Raw genomic sequence first — 18,852 nt, 5'->3', positions numbered from 1 at the left:
AGAGCTGACACCCACTGCCCTGTGTCCCTGCTCCGTGCCATAAGCCGTGCCCCATCGACCCTGGAGGATTCACGCATGCTCCAGCCTGTGCAGCTGGGCACCCCCACATGAGAGGGGCTGGGCTAGGGCAGCGAGGGGGTGGCAGCCCTCCTGGGACACCCCCAAAAAGACCGCCAGTGCCCAGACATCCCGGGCTTTTGCATGTGCTTAGCATCGATCCTCGACTAACTGGTCCTGGCGTCAGCCCCAGCCTCCCGGTGGCAGCGCTGTGGCCTCGGGGGTCCGACCCGGGGATTGGGGGTGCCCCGGCACCTCCAGCTCTCTGCGGAGCACGGCTCTGAGCGGCGGGGCAGAGCTCCTCGGGACGTGCTGGCACCCCATGGCCCGCAGCTCCCGCAAAGTGTCACAAGCACTGCGCGGGTGCAGCACGGCTGTGGGGCCCATTCGGGTGCACCAGTGCAGGTGGGGGGACAGGCAGGGGGTGGGCGCAGGGGGCATCCGCAGGGGGTGCCAAATGGGGCCACTGGCAGGGCACTGCTGCAGCCACCACCACAGCAGGGGCAAGGGACAGGGTGGCACGGGGTGGCACAGCAGGGATGGGATGGCACAGGGAGGGATAGGATGGTGCGGGCAGGGATGGGATGGCATGGGCAAGGGACAGAGTGGCACGGGCAGGGATGGGATGGCACGGGCAAGGGACAGGGTGGCACGGGCAAGAGATGGGATGGCACGGGCAGGGATGGGAAGGCATGGGCAGGGACGGCATGGCACAGGCAAGAGACAAGTGGCACGCGCAGGGACAGCATGGCACAGGCAGGGATGGGATGGCACGGGCAAGGGATGGGGTTGCACAGGCAAGGGACAGGGTGGCATGGGCAGGGACAGCATGGCACGGGCAAGGGACAGTGTGGCATAGGCAGGGATGGGACGGCACGGGCAGGGAACAGGGTGGCCCAGCCCCGAGGGGACAACCTGGCAGGGTCAGGCGGGGTCCGGGGGGCAGCGGTGGGGCACAGGGGTGGGGCTGATGGGGGCCGGGGGGGGACAAGGAGCTGAGCCCCGTGGGGCGCTGCGGGGGGCAGCGGGCCGGGGGGTCCCGCGGGGCGGGGCAGGGGCTCCCCCGCCGGCACGCGAGCGGCCGTGACGTCCGGCGCGAGCCCCCCGGCCCCGCCCCGCCCCGCCGCGGCGCCCCCGCCCCCCCACCCCACTTCCGGCGGAAGCGGGGGGCTCTTTCCCTTTCCGGGTGCGGGTCCCCGGGCGGAGCGGCGGGACGGCGCGGCGGCGGGCGGGCGCGGGGCGCGTGTCATGGCGGAGCTGGCGCAGGGGCAGAGCGCAGCGCCCGTGGGGATCAAGCCCGAGGGGTTCGTCGACGCTCTGCACCGGGTCCGGCAGGTAGGCGCCGGCTGACGGGTCGGGGGCGGGCGGAGGCCGCGGGGCGCCGCTAGGCCGCGGGGCTGAGGCGGGGCGCGGAGCCGCCGTGAGGGGCTGGGCCGCGGCCCGGCGGCCCCTCTCTCGGGAGGCCGGAGCCGGCGGGCCTCTCTGAGGAGCCCCGGGGCAGTCCCCGGCGGGGAGAGGGGCGGGGCGGGGGGCTGCGGGGCCCTCTGACAGCCCCCGCCGGCGCGGGTCGCGGCCGGGGCCTGTGACACGGCAGAAGCGCTGCGCTGCGGGGAAGGGGGCGGTCTGCAGCCTGTGGGGGCTTCTCGGCCGCCAAGCTGTCGTCTTGCACTTTGCAGTGGGTGGGTGTGAGCCAATATTCGGTTTTTTTAAATGAGGCCTTAATTGCGCTTTAGGCTAATCAATAGAAGCCCTGGCAGAGGGAGAGCTTTGCATTCCCCCGTGGGAAGGGGAGAGAGAGGGGAGTGCTTCCCAAGGGAATCTCAGTGCTTGCACAATGCTAAAATGGAAACTTGTGGTGAAGGTGCCCACACCTGCAGAAATCGACATCCCTCTCTTCAGTACAGGATATTGCAAGTGTCTGTGCGCTCCTCGGTTTAGTGGAAAGTGGCTCCAGAAACAAGAAGCTGCTGCTCACGGTGCAGGTTTTGTGACTGTTCATCACACCTCTCATTACGTGTCTGTTGCAGGTGTTTATTCCATCTCTGAACAGATTGCACGTTACTCATGGTTAGTAACTGCACCTTAACAAGACGTGATACAGCTAAATACCAGGACCACTGCCCAAATGGCACTTAGAGACCCTGACTGTATTCTTTCCAATGTTACAGGCCAGGTGGGAGGAATCTCCTTCTGTTGCCCAGACTCCCTTTTCTCATTTCACTGAGAAACTTCTGAAGAAACTAAGCTGGACCCTAAGGCCTTTCAAGCAATTGCTCTAATGGATCTTAAGTGGCTTACCATCGCTCATGGCTCACTTGTGAATCAGTACGGCAGCAAGTCCACCTTCTGTACAGTCTTCAGCGACCCGTACAGAGGTGCTCAATGTTCTAGATGAACACCCAGCACCTTTCCAGAGGAGATCACAAGCTAGCCTACTCTTCTGTCATTGATTTCTTTCTCACCATAAGTATTGCAGCAGGCAGGTTGCGTGTTAGCTGCCTCCTGAATGGGGCTATGCGTCACTTTTTTCAGCGGCTAACAAAGCACTGTGGCCTTGGCAGTATGTGATGTCTGAAAGCTTTGCTGTTAGCCCAGGGTTATCTACTTGATGCAGTTAAATTGAGAGATGTTGCAGCTGTGTTTGTCTTGACCTGGTCCTCTGTTACTGAAGGCCTCGCATTGCAAAAATGTCTTGTTGAATATCTGATAATATCACTTGCTAGTAGTTGAACAATCTTGGAATAACCTGTTTATGTAGAAGAAGATAATTATTTGTTGCTAAGTTAGGCTTGTTGAAATTATTTGTGAGTGTGTTGGAAGTGCAATGGTGTATACCACTCATCTGCTTGGTGTAACAGGTTAAATGTGAAAGTGGGGTGCCTTGGGTGGCATTAGGCTAAAACATAGTGCTAACTGCAAATGGATCAGAGTCAGTGTTGTGTGGTTGCTGTCATCATGTTTGTAGGATGAATCTGTGAAGCCCCCTAACCTGTGTGTAAAGGAGATGGAATATTAAGTAATTCTGTAACCTAGCTGTGCTCCAGTTTTGCTGCCCTTATGTTCATTATACTTGAAAGAATATGTTTGATTTCTGTGAACCTATGGCTTGAGTTAGTCTAAACTGGAAGATTTCAAAATCTTTCAAGTTGCCAACTTTATGTCAAGCGCTGCAGCGTAGCAACCTTCCTGCTATCTTTTTACACTGGATACAAGAAATACGTGCTGTGCACATGTTCATGGGAGCGCAGTGGCCTACATTTTTGTGCAATGAGTTGTATGCTGCCTGTTGAAAATGTGATTATTTTTTTTCCATTAATGTTTGTGGGATGAAAAGAATTGTTGGCAAGTGCTAAAACATTCCCCTCCCCCCCTCCCCGCAAAAGTGCTTGATTTAATCTAGTTCCGTAGAGGCTTTGTAAGAGACTAGGTAGTCTTCTCCTGCACAAAATGGCAGGACTAAATTGTCACTAATGACGTTGCCAAATGTGAATGAAGGTGGTCTTAATTGCTCAGGGGATGGATATTTACCTCACCACCCAAGCAATCTGTGATGGAACTTCCTGACTGAGAATCAGATGGGATGTAAACGCAGTTACACCAAACACTTCACTGCAGGTGATGGCAGAGCTTTCACCGAGTGTGTGTAATGTTGTGTTTGCCTGGCCTGTATGGATCTGGTACGTAGATGTCAGCTTTTGTACTGTTTCTGGCCAATGTTGTAGTCTTTTCTGAGTATTACTTTTGCTTTAAGGGTATGAGGGAGCGGAGGAAAAAAAATTCATGGTTCTTGCTTCGTGGGTTGGTATGGCATCCCTGGCTTGATGCTTGAACTCTTTCAAAACTTAATCTTATGCTTAGTAAATTTGATTACTAGTCTTCAGTTTAGTTCTCATGAGAGCCATAATACTAAAATTGTGCTGTGGAATCCAATGCTTAGTTATTAGTAACTAAATAATTGAGGACAGGGAAGACTTTTCTGACCAAAGTAACTGCATTCCTCAAAGTCACTGGGATGTGAGTAAGAAATCTGGAATACCTTGGAAAGAAATTACTTGTACATTGATTTCAATGCTTGTGCTGGACTTGCTTGGGTCTTTTGTGGACTCTTAAATATTTGAGATGGAGGAAAAAATTACTTTTTCACGTAAATGCTGTGGCTTTGAGATGGTCTGTCCTGCCTCTTCTGCATCATACCTCAAGCGAGTGGATTAGTTTACGGATCGTAGGTGGTGACTGATCTGGCTGGCTGGCTGCTTCTAGGCTGCATGGCTTTTCTTCTTTGGCGTTTTGGATGGTGGTGAGTGAAAGAGGATGTTAGCTCCCCTTCTGAGCAATGGGATCAGAAAATAAGCAGAGCTGCCTGTACTTTGGACAAAAGTGGGTTTCTGTCAGACTGTCCTTGAGTCTTACTGACAAAACAGTGTCTTGCTTGGTCCTTACCCTCTCCTGCTCTCCTTGGCAGGCTCGCTTTCAGTACAACTCTGCAGCACTTAGTGGTTCCTTTTCCTTACATGTGCGGCTATTCTTGTAACCTGCCATATGTGCTGTCTGAATCTGGATTTCTGGAAACGCTACAAAGAGGAAAGGCTGTGGCTTGGTAAGCCTGTAGCATGCCATCTTGGGTACCTTGAAAGTGGATGAATATCCTGAGACTTACTCAGAGTCAACAGGCTGTATGTTTAAAATCCCTTTCTATTATCTGGTGCTAACTTCTAATTTCCATGAGGATGGAGGGGTCTTAGACTAACTTATCTTTATCCCCTTGCAGAGTACTTTTTCAGATCATCCTCAAATAGATTTAGGGCTTTGCAGTTACTCTAGTATTTAGGAAGACCACCTGTGGCATGGAGTTGTGAATGGTTTTGCTCCTTCCTGCAGAGCTCCGGGGAAATGTTTGTCACGCCAGCTCTGGAGTATTCTGCTCCACAAATGGGAAGAATAGCAGAAGCCCTAGAATTGTCTGAAGGGTCAGGTGACAGCAGCTTGCTGTTTTCTATCCTGCTAATATCTAGAACTGGTGATTTTACCAGTTGCTGTTCTTTTGCCAGACAGCATGGAGATTCTTCACAGAAGCTAGGCCCTTTCTCTTGAAAGCTGAATTCTGGGGATATTGGTGTTTGAATCTTGCTGTGCCTAGCAAAGAAGCTTCATGTTTAAAAATGGGTTTGTATTACACCATTTTTGAAGAATGTTAAAGGTACAGGAGGGCAGAAGTGCAAGGTATAGGAAAATATACCTATACAATTTTGTTTTTCTTGGCTTTACCATTACTATTTATAGTTCAGGTTTGTGCTGTATCATTTAAAGTATTTGTTGGGAGAGCTTTATTTTAGGGAGATTAGGTGCATAAACAGTTCTGTGGTAGTGATGCTTTTTTCCAGTATATTTCAGAGCTTAGTAAAATGGATGTGTTTGGTTTAGGAGGGAAAAAAAAAGTAACCGACATACAGCGGGACAAAAGCAGTGGCTAGCAGTACATTATTCAAGGTCATTTAGTCAGATAAGGACTAGGTCTGCTTACTTTTGCTATGTTCTAACATTTATGCTTATCTCCCTGCTGAACCTGTAGTAAAACCTGAGGTTCACATTTTAAGTTGAACATAAGTTAAAATGTATTCTAACTGCTAAATGTACTTTTAAAGCTGAACTCTTAATTTTACAGAGTATTTTTTCCTGCTGTTGTGAGGTGGCGTTTGGTCTGCCTATAATCCAGTGGCAGCTGGGAGGCTTTAGAGATAAGGGTGCAAGTTTAAATAAAAGGGGGGGAAAAAAAAGAAAATATCCCAAAAGCTGATAATGTAAAAATTGCTTTGACATTCTTATTTTGCCCTTTACTTGGAGGGCTCTGTGCCATAATAAATGGAAAATTGCCACCAAAGGGCAATAATTGTGCTAAGCACAAGTAGGGGTTTGCAAAGCTCTCCCACTCTAGGAGCGAACAGCCTTAGTGCCAGCGATCTGTTCGTGCACACCTTTGTAATTTATGCTAGCTTCCTTTTGTAGGCCAGCTTCTGCTATCTACAGACGATTTTTTTTCTTTCCCTTGAGTGTGTGGTGTGTGATTTCAGCTCCAGACTATCAGCTAGCAGTTTCTACAACTTAGAGATATTTTTTTTTCAGGTAAATAACTACTAACAGAAAGAGAGTTCATGAAGGGCATGTTAAAATCAAACGTTCCAACAAAGCATGCCAGGGTATGTTATACCTGATACTGTTCCTTTCAGCGTGTGTTGTACGTTATGTGACAGCTAATAGATTGTTCAAAAATGTATTTTTCAGCTTTGAAGTAGTCAGGAAATATCTATGGTCTTTGTACCTTCATTAAGATCCTCTGCATCCCAAACGTAAGGGGAAAGCGTGTGGGCGAAGAGCGGGAGCCACGGATGCAGTACAGCATTCAACAGAAAAGCAGGGCATCGCCTGGCACTCCCTAGCGTGGAGTGGACAAGGTGTGTTAAAGCTTTCAGAATCAGACTTCTATGGGCTTATTAGTTTTTGGAGATGCTGATGTACAAGGTGCTTGTCATCAAAGCTTTGCTACATGGTCACTGTGCTGGTCCTGCAGGAAGACTTTATTAATACTTTCCTGGCATTTCTGGCACAATGAAGTTGTTGACTTTCTAAAAGACGACAGGACAGAACGGACTATGAGAAGAAAATGGTCAAAACTTGGAGCCCATGGAGCTTGGAGCAAGGCATTGAAGAGAATGTTTTCTATTCTCTTCCTAAAAGCAGTGCCCTCAATCTTTCAAGATTATTTCAAATAGCTTTTTTTCAGTACCCTGTGGTTCTGAATCTTGGGCAGTTGTTTATTCTACTGCAGCAGCCGATAGTGTCAACAGCCAGAGTTACGGTAGGTGTCTTTCTGTTGCAGTAAAACTCAAATTTTAGAAACAGTTTTAGTTACATTTGTCATTTGCCCTTGTCTTCATTTAAAACATATCTGTGTAAAATGCTTTTTCATCTGTTCTTGTTGCTTATTTTCTGGTGAAATCCCAGCTACAATAGAGCGACATCAGACTACTAGTAAAGATCCTATTTAATGATTTTCTTTTTCCTGGAAAAGGAAGCAAAACGCTGTAGTATTCACTGTGCTTTATATTTGTTCTGTAACTACTTTGTTCTGCACTTGCTTATTACAGCAAAATACTTCATGTAGGCAAGGGGTGCTGTGAGACTGCAGTTTGCCTGTCCCTGAGTGTGTTTTAACTCAGGTGCAGCACCGAAGTAATGCACCTCTGTGTTCCTAGAGTGGCCTTACATCAGTTGGCTTGGAGAGCGGGTGAAAAGCTTGCCTCTGGCATCCATCTGTATAGATGTCTCCCAAGTGTCATTCAAGACGAGCTTAACTTTTCGATTCGATTAAGTGATGTTTAGGGGTGTCTCACCTAGTTTCTTTGCTTACCTTACTGTGATACCTGACTGTCTCCTCTTTTCTGTAAGTATCCTCCTTGCATCCTGGCTTGGCAGGGAATGGCCCTTACCCTTCCATAAGGGATAGAAGCAGAGACACAGGCAGTGTTAATCACGTTCATGCTGTATTGACCGCTGCAGGAAATCAAAACTAAATCGGGACGAATAGTTTGCCCACTGGTTTATTCTTCATACAGTAAATGCAGAGTGATCCAGTCTCTTTTGACAAGGAGTTCCCAAACCTGCCCTTGTGCTGTGTATTTTCACATTCTTCTCCCTCTGCTCCCCCACTGATGGGCAAGTATGCATTTCTGTGTATCTGGATATGCACGGATGCAGGAGGCAGCACGTGTTCCCCTATATGGCTATGGTGGTGTCAGCTTCTCCAGGACAAAGTTGATGAGCTGGTTTGAGCTCTCCTTTGCAAGATTTAGCATGTCAGCTGTCCATTGAGTGAACAAACCTGGATATAGCATTCCAGGGAGTAAATACCTACTTATGATCTGGAAGAACTGGGTGAATATGATCCTAAATAAACAAATATTAAAAGCAAGCAGAAAATTGTTTCCTTTACAAATGAAGCACTGCTGTCTTGGAACTGTTGTAAAGCCACCTATATAGTAAGTAGCTGAGAGAAGACTGGACTGGAGTAAATGCCTTACTGGAATAAAGAGTATTTGGCTGTGGTGGATGAAACTTCAGGTATGCTAATCATACTTTTATCCCCTGTTTTTACAGATTGCTGCTAAAATTGGAGATATTCCTCACTTGAATAATTCTACAACACTTGTGGACCCATCCGTCTACGGTTATGGAGTGCAGAAACGGCCCCTGGATGATGGAGGTAAGCTGGCTATAATTAGTCTTGTGAATTCCGCTCCTGAAATTCATCTATGGAGGCAGTTGTCTGCTTTAAGGACAGAAATCAACGCATCTTTCTGTGGTTAGAAGTTTTATACAAGATTCCTGGTGCTGTTTTATCTAGATAGCACAGGGCTCCTAGGCATTAGTATTATTAATGTGAAGCAATTCTGTCTTAGCTCATGAACCTTTGGAATTAGCAAATGAACTCTGTTAATTTAAATCTTGTTCTATGGTAGCTGGGGAAGGGAGGGAGGAGGATGTGCTTGTTGGAGCCACGCTGGAGCCCGTGTGTAGAGTACCAGATACACATAGTAAAGCTGTTCTTCCCTGACCCTTATTTTCTGATAGTGGGCAGTGTATAGGGACAGTATTACATGTGCTCTTTTCCATGCGTAGCAGTGGTCACAGCACAGTAGTTGAGTTGCTGTCAAGAGTTCTGATTGCATTGTACATGAATTTTAAGGAGAAAAGGTTTTGATACAAGTTGGACGGAAACTTCCTGTATAGGGCTTAGCTTTTTTTCATAATTATTCTTAGAGAATTTTTAAATTTCTGAAGCATTTAACATTGGCCACAGCCAAAGAATAATCTACTGGGCGGACCATATCTGGTAACTGTAATGAGTTAATATTGTATGAAGCGTTACAATTTTAAAATAAGTTACTAGTTTCTTATATTTGGTGGGAACCACAAAAATGTTAGACCAGGTGTTTTCTTTTTTACAAATATAATGTGCACTGTTACAAGAAGTGTTTAAACTGTATTATCTGCTGCTGTATAGATGCACAGAGCTTACCTTTTCCTGTAGTTGGTTATTAAAAAAAGAAAAACACCCATGGCTCTGTCTTCCTATTTCCTCTTGTATTTTGACTGCCACAGGTGGCCCTGCAGGGTGATTCTCTCCCCCACAGATATGCTCAGCAGTACTGAGGAGATAAGCAAAGCTGCTGCCTAGCACTTCGTGTTGAAACTAACTTTTTCTGTCTGATACGAAGGCTGAAAATACTGCAGGTCTGCTTCTCATTCTGAAAAAATGTGCTGGAGCACAGGGTGAAGTTTCTTTCATGTGGAGCCTCTGGCTTGCTAACATTACTGTTTTCTGAACACATGCCACAACCCACTGTTCTCTGGCGTTGGCTCTATTTGAGTGAGAGGTTGCTGCTCCTTTGGTTTGATGTTTTAGGAAAGAATGGGTTTATCTGGGTGAGCCCCTGTGCCTTATATCTCAGGCTGGAGCATCACTCTGTGAGAAGCCAGAGGCCTGGCATTACGGGGGTGTGTTGGTTTCTCTATGGAAAGATGTTCGGCTGTCGTGCAGGCTGTTCAGTGTTGGAGAACGCTGAACAATTTTGAGCTGCGTCTGAATAGTTTAGATAAGTGGCTATACATGAAAAAGAATGAAAGCAGACTTCTGAGAACTCGTCACTCATAACATTAGTCCTGCCTATTTCTTTCGTTGATTCATCAGATTGAACTGAGAAATCTGACCTTGTGACAAGATGTGTTTTTGTGAACTTTTAACATGTGAAATGGTTGTAGCACTTAATGACAGCACAAGTTAGACTTTGTACTTTAACTTTTACTGGTGAGCCCTATTTCTTGCTGAGCCTTGTTTGTGTCGACACAAACCATGTCAATACAGTTGCAGCCTGGGTTATAAATGTACATTACTGCTGGTTTCTTGTCTTGTGCTAGATAACTCCATGGAGCAGGTATCGTTCCTGGGAAAGTCTTCCAGAGTGGCTGAACTCCTGACTTTTGTATGGGCAGTTCTGCTGATGTAAAGACCTACAGGTGTTTGCTCACCTGTAGTTCAGCACTGAGCCTTGTCTGTAACTGTTTTTAAAGTAGCTCCAATGCTGTATTTGCCCTTGGGTTGTTTGTACGCATCTGTAGGTTTTGTAACTCGGTCCAATGCCTTTCCCAAAAATCTGATCTGTGAGATCTTAGAGGAGAAGAGAAATGATGGAAGTAATATTTTAAAGGACTGGAATTACACAAAGAAGCGGGAATTGTCAGGGTAGGAGCAAGGCTTGTATCACTACTTTCAGCTTTGGTCATCTTGGGTTTTATTTATAATGGCATTACTAAGTCCTGTACTGAAATACAATTGTGTGATGCGTTTCCCACCTAACCTCATAATCCTCCTGTGCTGCTCTTTAACTGCATGCCCAGAACTGCAGTCTGACAAAGGAAATCCTGGAGCTGCAAGTGCTTTTTTGTTTTGTGTGTGTTTGTGTTATGATCCATATCTTAGTCATCTCAGGCTATCTGCTCTTGCTGCCATGGCATTAAAAGACTATAATGCAGCTTGAGCTTTAAGCATCTGGAAGATGGCATGTTGCTTTTAATAGGACGCTTAAATTAGGAAAGCGCTCCCCATTTGGATGATCTTTTCATTTTGTTAGCTGCAAACAAGGGGTGTTGGAATTGCATGCCCACACTTTCCTCCATTTTCTGCTTGTCTGTGAACCACAGTTTGGAGACGTTGTCAAGAAGTGATTTTATGTTTCGCATGCTCTAGAAATTTTATAGTGCGGGGGTTTGGATACATTCTGCTGCTCTGGATAGCTTGGAAACAAATCTGGTGGTAAATCTTTTGATTGTTTACCTCTGTATAGTGTGCGTTCACGGGTGGGTGCAGGTCTCACTGCTTCCTTATCCCCATGTAGCTGTTAGAAAATTACTTCTGTTCCTAATACTCCTGAAGAAAATGGGTCCAGAGGAAGTATTTAAGGTGACAGGAGAACCATCTGTCTTGTCAGGAAAATATAATTCTGCCTGTCCATTTTTGTAAACATCTGCTGGCGTGTGTGGCTGATTGATGCCGGCTTAGGAAGTGGTCTTAAGACAGGGTGACAGTGCACTGGTCAAAACAAATTCAGCTGCTTTTAGAGCATTTCCAGGAAAAATAGATTTGTCATAGTATTGGAAACCAGAATGTGTGAGTGCCTTTTGCACTTAATGCAACCTTCATCTGAAATGAAGAGCTGTTAGGATTGGCCTTGGTGACCTGGCCTGTTGGTTTTAGATGGAGCTTGAGACTGATTATTTCTCTTTTCCCTGGCTTCTTTATTTCCCCATTCTGGAAACAACATTAAAGTAATTCTGCAAATAGCTATAGTGCAGGGAGGAGATCAGGTTTATTTGTACGGCTCATAGGAAGTCTTAGTCTGCATTGATATGACCAGTTGCAGCGGTTGGTGTTTCTCAGCAAAGGTGAGCACTGGAGATGGTGTTGGTCTGAGCTGCAGGGAGACCTGGTGGCATCTTGCTTGTGGCTTGCTGCTGAGGATAGATCCCAGCCCTCTTGTTAATGGCCAACAGCTGCTCTTGGCCTCCATTCTAATTAATGGGGCCCTCTAATTACCAGCACAATTTAATAAGTTTATTTAATGCTAAATAATCCTTAAAGAAACAATCTTTTGTTCAAAGGAAGGAGGGATCTAGTCTGCTGAAAAGAGTCTGATCCCCAGAACGACAGTCTTTGCCCTGTTTTGTATTGCTTTGAAGAAGTTTCCAGTGATAGGTGTAGGGGTTAAGCAGCAGTGTTACAGCTGAAGGCTGGGACATCCTTTCAGTCTGGGGAAACAAAGATGAGAGACATTGGAGAAGCCTCACACACCCCTCTCTCCACCCCCTGCCTTCCCCAGGCTTCTGCTTCTGTGGTGCATCCAGATATGAAGATGGCCTGTTTTGGTGCAATAAAACTTGATTGTAGTAGAGCCAAGGGGCTCAAGCACAGCGTGATCCTGTTGTATGGAATACTTCAGTCTTCTGCTCAAACCTGTTTTCAATGTGAAGGCAGAAGGAAATCTTATCCCTGTCTTACTGCAGAAAAAAGTTGGTAGTGATGCTCCTTGACACATCTGTAGCAGCGGTAGGACCAGGGCAAAAGTCTATATTTCTTGGCAAAAGGTTTAGTGGAATACACAAAATGCCAGTGTTTTTCAAAATCACAACTTTATAGATCACCATTTTTTAAATAAGGCATTTGGGGGGGGAAGCCTATAAAGATTTGCAGTGAAGGCAGACATTAAAATTATTAGGTTTTGACCATTTAATGAAAGCAAAACCTAGCGATATTTAATGATGAAGAATTAGGCTAACTAATGTCTTCCTTGTAGCTTTCTAAAATTGATGATGATCTCAGTTTTGTTCAGAAGTATGAAATGCATCCATGTTCCACTGCTCTCCAGGAGATACATCATTCTGATTTTATTCTAGCCATGGATATATTCTCGATGAGATTGTATATTCCCATCATGCACATTAATTTAGTGGGAGGCACTGCTCTGTTTTATGGGGTGGAAAAAAAATATCTGCATTTGTTTTGAGTGTCTGTTAGGTAGAATTCAGTTAAGGTGAAGCCTAAAGCAGAGTGAAGTGTTACCAACCAGCAGGTGCCATTAATAGGAAATTGTGCTGATTTTATTCAGTATTTTTCCTTATTTGCAGTGAAATGACTGCAGTTACAGTTAAATTGTACTCAATAGATGTAAAAGGGGGAAATATGTACATGGCTTGTCAGAGTTCAGCCCCCTCCCTGGCGTGAAGAGGGAGATCGTGGAACAGTACATCAGCTTTCAGTACTGCAATGAGCATCGTCTGCCCCAGCCCTGCCTCTCTATTAGTCCCTGCCTTTCCGAGCAAAATGGGCATGTTGGAGAAGAAATGGACCTTGAAGTTGTTTCTTTTCACCTCCCCCCACCTCCACCCCCCCAAAACAGAGGAGTCATAACTGGCTTCAAGTAAATCACTCCCAGTTCTCTCCATCTGCGTTATAGCTCAGCTCTTGGAGAGGTTAACTGTGAAATGTGGAAGGAATGATCTCGCACATAAGTTACTGTACAAATTAATTTTAAAAAAAATTAAGTATCAGTAAATATACAGTAAGGCTGCTATCTGCTGGCGTGGTGAATGGCTTACCATGAATAGTACTTGGAATGGGTTGGAGAAGTTATGTTACTTACGTCTGAAGCAGCATTTCCCTGACTGATTTAACTTGTTATGCTCGTGCAGTTTTTCCCTAAGAAGTTGTCTTTTTCAAGTGTAGGATTGTGTTACAAAATGAAAGCTCTTCTGTTCCTTGCATGAACTTCAGGAGTTGATTATAGGATGTGTATCTGTCTCATAATTTGTGGGCAGCGGCTGCAGTGGAACAGACTGCTAAGAGAGCTGTTACGGTGAATTGAAATGCAAAGTGGATATTTAAATACAGCCTTGTAGTGTTAAGGCCACTCTTTCTGGCATCTTGGGATAATGAGTGGCCTGGTCTGTGGCAAGGGCAATCCCATACTACCAGCAATAGCCACCAGACCTGTTTCATATAGTAAAAATATTTAGAACACAGTTTGGGGCAAGATGGCGAGATCCTGAATTTGGTGGTATTAGCTCAGCTCTGCAGTAGTAGCTTATCAGGTAAAGCAAATACTCCCCATTACATCACCCAACTTTTTCAGCTGCAGTATTGATAGTTATCAAATTAGATCTTTTTATATTCATCGTGAGAATATGCAAAGACAAATCTAATGGAGTCAATAACGCAGCAGTTGTCTTCCCACTGAGCTGGGGAGAGTAATTAAATACATACGCTGTCAATATTTTGGTCCCAAACTGTTATGAAGGTATTGACCCGCAGCAGAAATACAGTATTGACTCTCTTAGTCTATTTTATTTGAGTAAAGTGTTTGGCCACAAACTTTATGCATTTTTCTACCGGATCTAGAGAGTGTGGGATGCATCCGCTTTCTAACCCTGCCAGCTGATTGCCAATTTTTTCAGGTCAAAGAATGTGCAGGTTGCTGCAAGGTAGTTTGAAACAGCATCTTTATTATCACAGCTCACATGTTGGCTGGTTTCATTTGTTTTGCTACTTGCGCCCTCCAGGCATGCAATATAATCTTTCAACTGGTTGTTAGGACCAAATGGTCTGGTTTTTAGCTGGTTTGCTGCAGGCAAAGTCCAGTAGGAAGCCCAGCAGGGCATGTGTTCCCACTTTGCATGAGTTGGTCTAATGATATTTTCCCCATTAACGTTTTGAAGAAAGATCTAATCTGTTGGTGGTGGGAGGGAGGGGGGAGAAATCTGTTTGAGAGTTGTCAGATGGGGAGATAACTGCTGCTAATCATAAATGGACCACCAGCTAACATCACAGATATGCCTGGAATGTGTGCATTCAGTAAAATGTGTTGCGTTTTTTTAAAAAATACTGTTTGGGTGCCACAAGGTTACTTAACAGACCTATTCCTTTAACAGGTCTCCGTGTAAGTGGGCTCCATGGAGCACAGATAAGAGAGACAGAGAGAAGTATGTGCAAGCGGTCTTTAATGCTTTTTGCCTAGACTAAATCTGAGTATGCTCAGCTTTTATTTTGGGTTTTTTTAATACATACCAGTCTGCTTAAAATTTCTCTCTCCCCCCCCCCCCCCCCGCCCTCTTCTTTTTATTATTTCTTTTTTTTTACTACTTTGGGATTAATTTGGGAGGAGGGGAGGTTAGTTGCAGGGATTTGGATTTGGGCAGGCAGGATTTTCTCCCATAACTCTCAGCATGGGGAGACGCAGATCAATTCCCTATCCTGTGTTCAGCTGGACACTGGGTTATGGTGTGTGTTGATCAAGAAATCCCCTCCTGTTTTGTACCACATAATGCATTCATTTCAGCCACTGAACCTAAATTACTGTTTTGCTTTTCTTTCTTTTTTGATGAAATGGTAAGAACTCTTTTTCTGTAGGGATGAAGTTAGTTTATCCGTGCTAATGCTTTGATTTTTTTCCCTTTTTTCTCTCTCTGCCACAGTAGGTAACCAGTTAGGGGCCCTGGTACATCAAAGGTAAGCAGTGGGTTATGTTTTATTATTTATTGATCAATTCTAATTGTTTATTGATCCACCATCTGTAGTAGTGTTAGGAAGTCAGAGGTTGAGAATGTGGAGAAACTGTCGGCTTGGATTTTCTCCAGGCTGGTGTTTCTGCTAAGCCTTTAAGGTTGTTTGTTGTGATGAAGAAAGAAGAGTTGATTTGAAATTTGGATTTCATTGTAAATCTGCAGGACCGAGAAGAATAAATTCTCTCTCATCTCCCTTCCGCTGCCCTGGTAGAGAGGAAGAGAGAAAAAGTAAAAGAAGCTCTGGCATTTTGAAAAAAGAAGTATTGAATGGGAAAGTAGATGATGATGATGATTATTTAGTTCTGTTGGTGTAATATGACCTGGGAGGACTCCTTTGTCAAAGGTGGTTTTGGGAGACTGAAGCAAGTATGAGTTGTCATACAGCATGTCTTAGCATTAATATAGAAGTAAAAGTCTCAGGTTTTCTTGAAACCCAGTCTTAAGGAGTTGTCTGTCTTGTTTTGAGTAGGAAGGGGAGAGCATTTCTAAAGCTGGATTCACCTTCAGGCTAATAGTAGTGCATTTCCATCATAACCAGCTGTCCGTTGGGGGCCTCGGCAAAGGACAAGCAATATACATGAAGACTGTAGAACCTTCAGGTTTTAATGGTTGGGTTAGAGCTAATATCCAGCTAGGGCAGCACAGAAAGGGGTGAGCAGACTTGTCTCCTCTGCAGCTGCCTGCCACCTCTCTTGTGCCAGGAGTGATGATCATGCAGGGAGTTTGGTTAGGCTGAAAAGCCTGAATTGGTTTCTCTTGGGTTTTGGTGGTTGATTTTCTGCTAGGTTAGCTTCATTGTCCAGCTGCAACAGTTTGTCCAACCCAAGGTGGTTAACAAATGGTGCAAGATAGGACGTTTTGGCAACAGGCTGGGTTTATTGCAGGTTAAAACAACTGTAATTCTGAACCTCCCTGTAGCAAGTGAGTCTGTTCTGTTGCAGGTATGGGTGGCACTGTTTGGTTTTGCATCACTAGTGAGGCTCAGGACAGTGGAGAGTGCTTCATGTGCAGCTTAGCTGGTGAAGTCTAGTGTGTATTTTACACCTTCCCTAAGTGATCTAAAGCAAAAAATGGAAAAATTTTAGTATCTCACCACAAAACCTGCATTGAACTTCCTGTACAGGCATCTTGTTGCTTTTGAGATTGCTGAACAAATTGTATATAATGCATATATGCAAATTCCATATTCATTGTGTTGTTCTCAATACAGAAATGGGTAAGCAAAAAACCAACCAAAGTTAATTCCTTTCTACTTGACTATGGTCAGGTCTTAGGAAATTGCTTTGGGTGCTGCATTTCAAGGCAGACACACACTGAAAAAGTCTGAAGAGCAGTAGATACAGAATTCTCAAGATAATATGAATTCAAAGCATAATTGAAGACAGCTTTTATAAATTCCAAGGAAAAGAATGGTAAGGACAAGGAGGCAAAAAAAAAAAAAAAAATTTGCAAATATTGGAGGGAGCATTCCTGTCAGGTTTGGCTTTGGTTAGTGTCTCTTGGCAAGAGCATATCCAAAAGTAGTAGGCAGAGACTGGCTTGGAAGACCTAGGCTAAACGTTACAGAAACATTGCTGTTATTCTGTTAAATCTGTCTGGAGCAAGAATGACAAAGAGGTTCTTCCATCAGCTCCACTGAAGATAGTGGAGAGTAGATTGGAAATGTATCTGGCACAGGAGAGATTAGGTGACCACGAGAGGTCCCTTCCAAAACAAATGACTTGGACTGCGATGTGGAGTTTACTTGTGTGTGCAAAAGCCTTATGCTGTGCCTGGTTTCCACGGCACAGACATACTTGTCTTCCAAGTTGTTCTTTGTGATGACTATTCAATTTTTTTTTTCTTCTTCTTCTTTTTTTTTTTTTAGGGCTGTAATAACAGAAGAGTTCAAAGTGCCTGATAAAATGGTTGGATTTAGTAAGTACTTTGGATGCTTTTGATGTTTCTTGATGTGTTTTCTGTGCAGGAATGCAGTTTATTCTGACGTGCTTGCAAGTTTTTGTACTTACTGGCCTTGGATAAGCCTTGTCTAATGCTGTCTTCATGGGGACCAGATGATCTGTGTTAAAAATCCAGGTGCAAACTGCATGGAAAAGCTTGGTGTCCCAGTAATAAGAACAAGACTGTGTGGTACAAGTTTCTGAGTTTTAGTGATTCACTTCTTTACATTCCAACTAGCATAGTACATAAATTCACTTCTGACTTGTTTATTTCCCCCTCACTGAAACATGTTACTTCCTTTGAGTATGCAAAACTGTGAGAGTCGAGGGAGGAAAACAATATTTAAATGTTAAAATGAGTTGACTGAAGGCAAGTTAAACAGAATGTTAAATTTCTCATATGTTTGCTGCAGGGAAATGCAACCAGCATGCATTGCTCAGATGAGAATTTTTCCTAGATTTGCATTCCGAATACTGTTCGCTTTCAAGCTTGATCCTAATTTCTGTCTTCCTCTTGACGATCATTACCCTTCCTTTCAACGGCACCTCCTGCTGATGTGTTACTACAGTGGTTGCATAGACTCTTCCACTGTTAGATGTCAGTGTAGCTCTTCCAATTTGATATAGAGAGAGTAAAAAGGAACGTAACAGACCATGATAATTACCTGTGAATGTTTTCACAATGGCACATGAAGTTTTGTCCTGTATATGAGAATGTACTCAACTATAAAACTGTAACGCAAATTCCTGTAAAGGAAATGCTCACACTTCTGCCAGACCTCTTCATTTATCAGTCCTGGTACTGTGAGGGAACACTGGAGGGATGTGGGAGTTCTGGGAGAGGACAGCTTGCGTGCTCTGTTGGTGCATCATCTCAGTGTTAAATCAAATCCTGGTTCAGGGGCAGACAGGTGCAGGAGGGTGGCAAACCCACAGCTGAGAGATGCTTCTGTGGGAGCATCCTGAGCCAGGCATTCCTGTTTGACTTGACCGTTTTGCTCTTTTGCAGTCTGATTGGCACATTCTCTCCTCTGTATGTCTCATTGTGAAACAGCAATGTGCCGACTCCAAGAGTTAAAGGAGATGGGTATTTGTTTTCACTGAAGGTTGAACAGTATGTAGCAGTTCTGTCTGAGTACAGGCCAGCCAAATAGCATGTCCGTTGAGAAGAGGCAGTAAAATATGAATTTTAAAGAAATAAAAGTCTTTGCCTTTTTTAGTACCCCAAATAACTGGTTTATTGGTTCAGGCTGAATAAGATAGACTTTAATGACTCTTCCAGCAGCACTCAAACTGGTGCCTTATTTCTTGCATACTGTGTATTTCCATTCCAGTGCAAGACAGGCTTTTTTGTTTTGTTTTGTGAAAGCAAAAAAAAAAAAAAAAAAAAAAAGGCAAAAAGAATAATTTTCAGCAGGATTTTAATGTTCTTCTGCTATGATAGATTTGGTCATGCTGTGGACGCCTCTTCTGCAGTCCTGGAGTCAAACTGTCCCTTTATAGATAGCTGCAGCAGAGTGAAAGGGGGAAGGTGCTCTGCAGTTGCTTGGAAAAATGGTATGTTCTGATGCTTGTTGAATTCATTTCAGTAATCGGCAGGGGAGGAGAACAGATCTCACGGATTCAGGCAGAGTCTGGCTGCAAAATTCAAATTGCTCCAGGTAAGAGCCTCTTTGTGTGGCAGACG

General features: G+C 44.7%; 1 protein-coding gene across 4 annotated transcripts in view; it reads left to right on the top strand.

Moving 5' to 3' along the window:
* Positions 1 to 1,236: 1,236 nt before the first annotated feature.
* The window catches only part of FUBP3 (far upstream element binding protein 3), a 41,415-nt gene continuing 23,799 nt past the window's right edge, over positions 1,237 to 18,852 (top strand). For 2 of the 4 annotated variants that reach the window (XM_055803196.1, XM_055803187.1), the window contains exons 1-6: positions 1,237 to 1,392; positions 8,209 to 8,314; positions 14,593 to 14,643; positions 15,139 to 15,169; positions 17,093 to 17,142; positions 18,755 to 18,826. In XM_055803196.1, coding sequence (XP_055659171.1) covers positions 1,306 to 1,392; positions 8,209 to 8,314; positions 14,593 to 14,643; positions 15,139 to 15,169; positions 17,093 to 17,142; positions 18,755 to 18,826 — 397 coding nt within the window. In that variant the 5' untranslated portion in view covers positions 1,237 to 1,305. Of the gene's footprint in view, positions 1,393 to 8,208; positions 8,315 to 14,592; positions 14,644 to 15,135; positions 15,170 to 17,092; positions 17,143 to 18,754; positions 18,827 to 18,852 lie in introns of all 4 variants that reach the window. The other 2 variants (XM_055803194.1, XM_055803185.1) reach the window with 1 other exon arrangement.

This window comes from Falco peregrinus, chromosome 1, assembly GCF_023634155.1.
Source record: "Falco peregrinus isolate bFalPer1 chromosome 1, bFalPer1.pri, whole genome shotgun sequence".
In the NCBI taxonomy this organism is placed as follows: Eukaryota; Metazoa; Chordata; class Aves; order Falconiformes; family Falconidae; genus Falco; species Falco peregrinus.
This window is presented reverse-complemented; position numbering and strand designations above follow the sequence as displayed.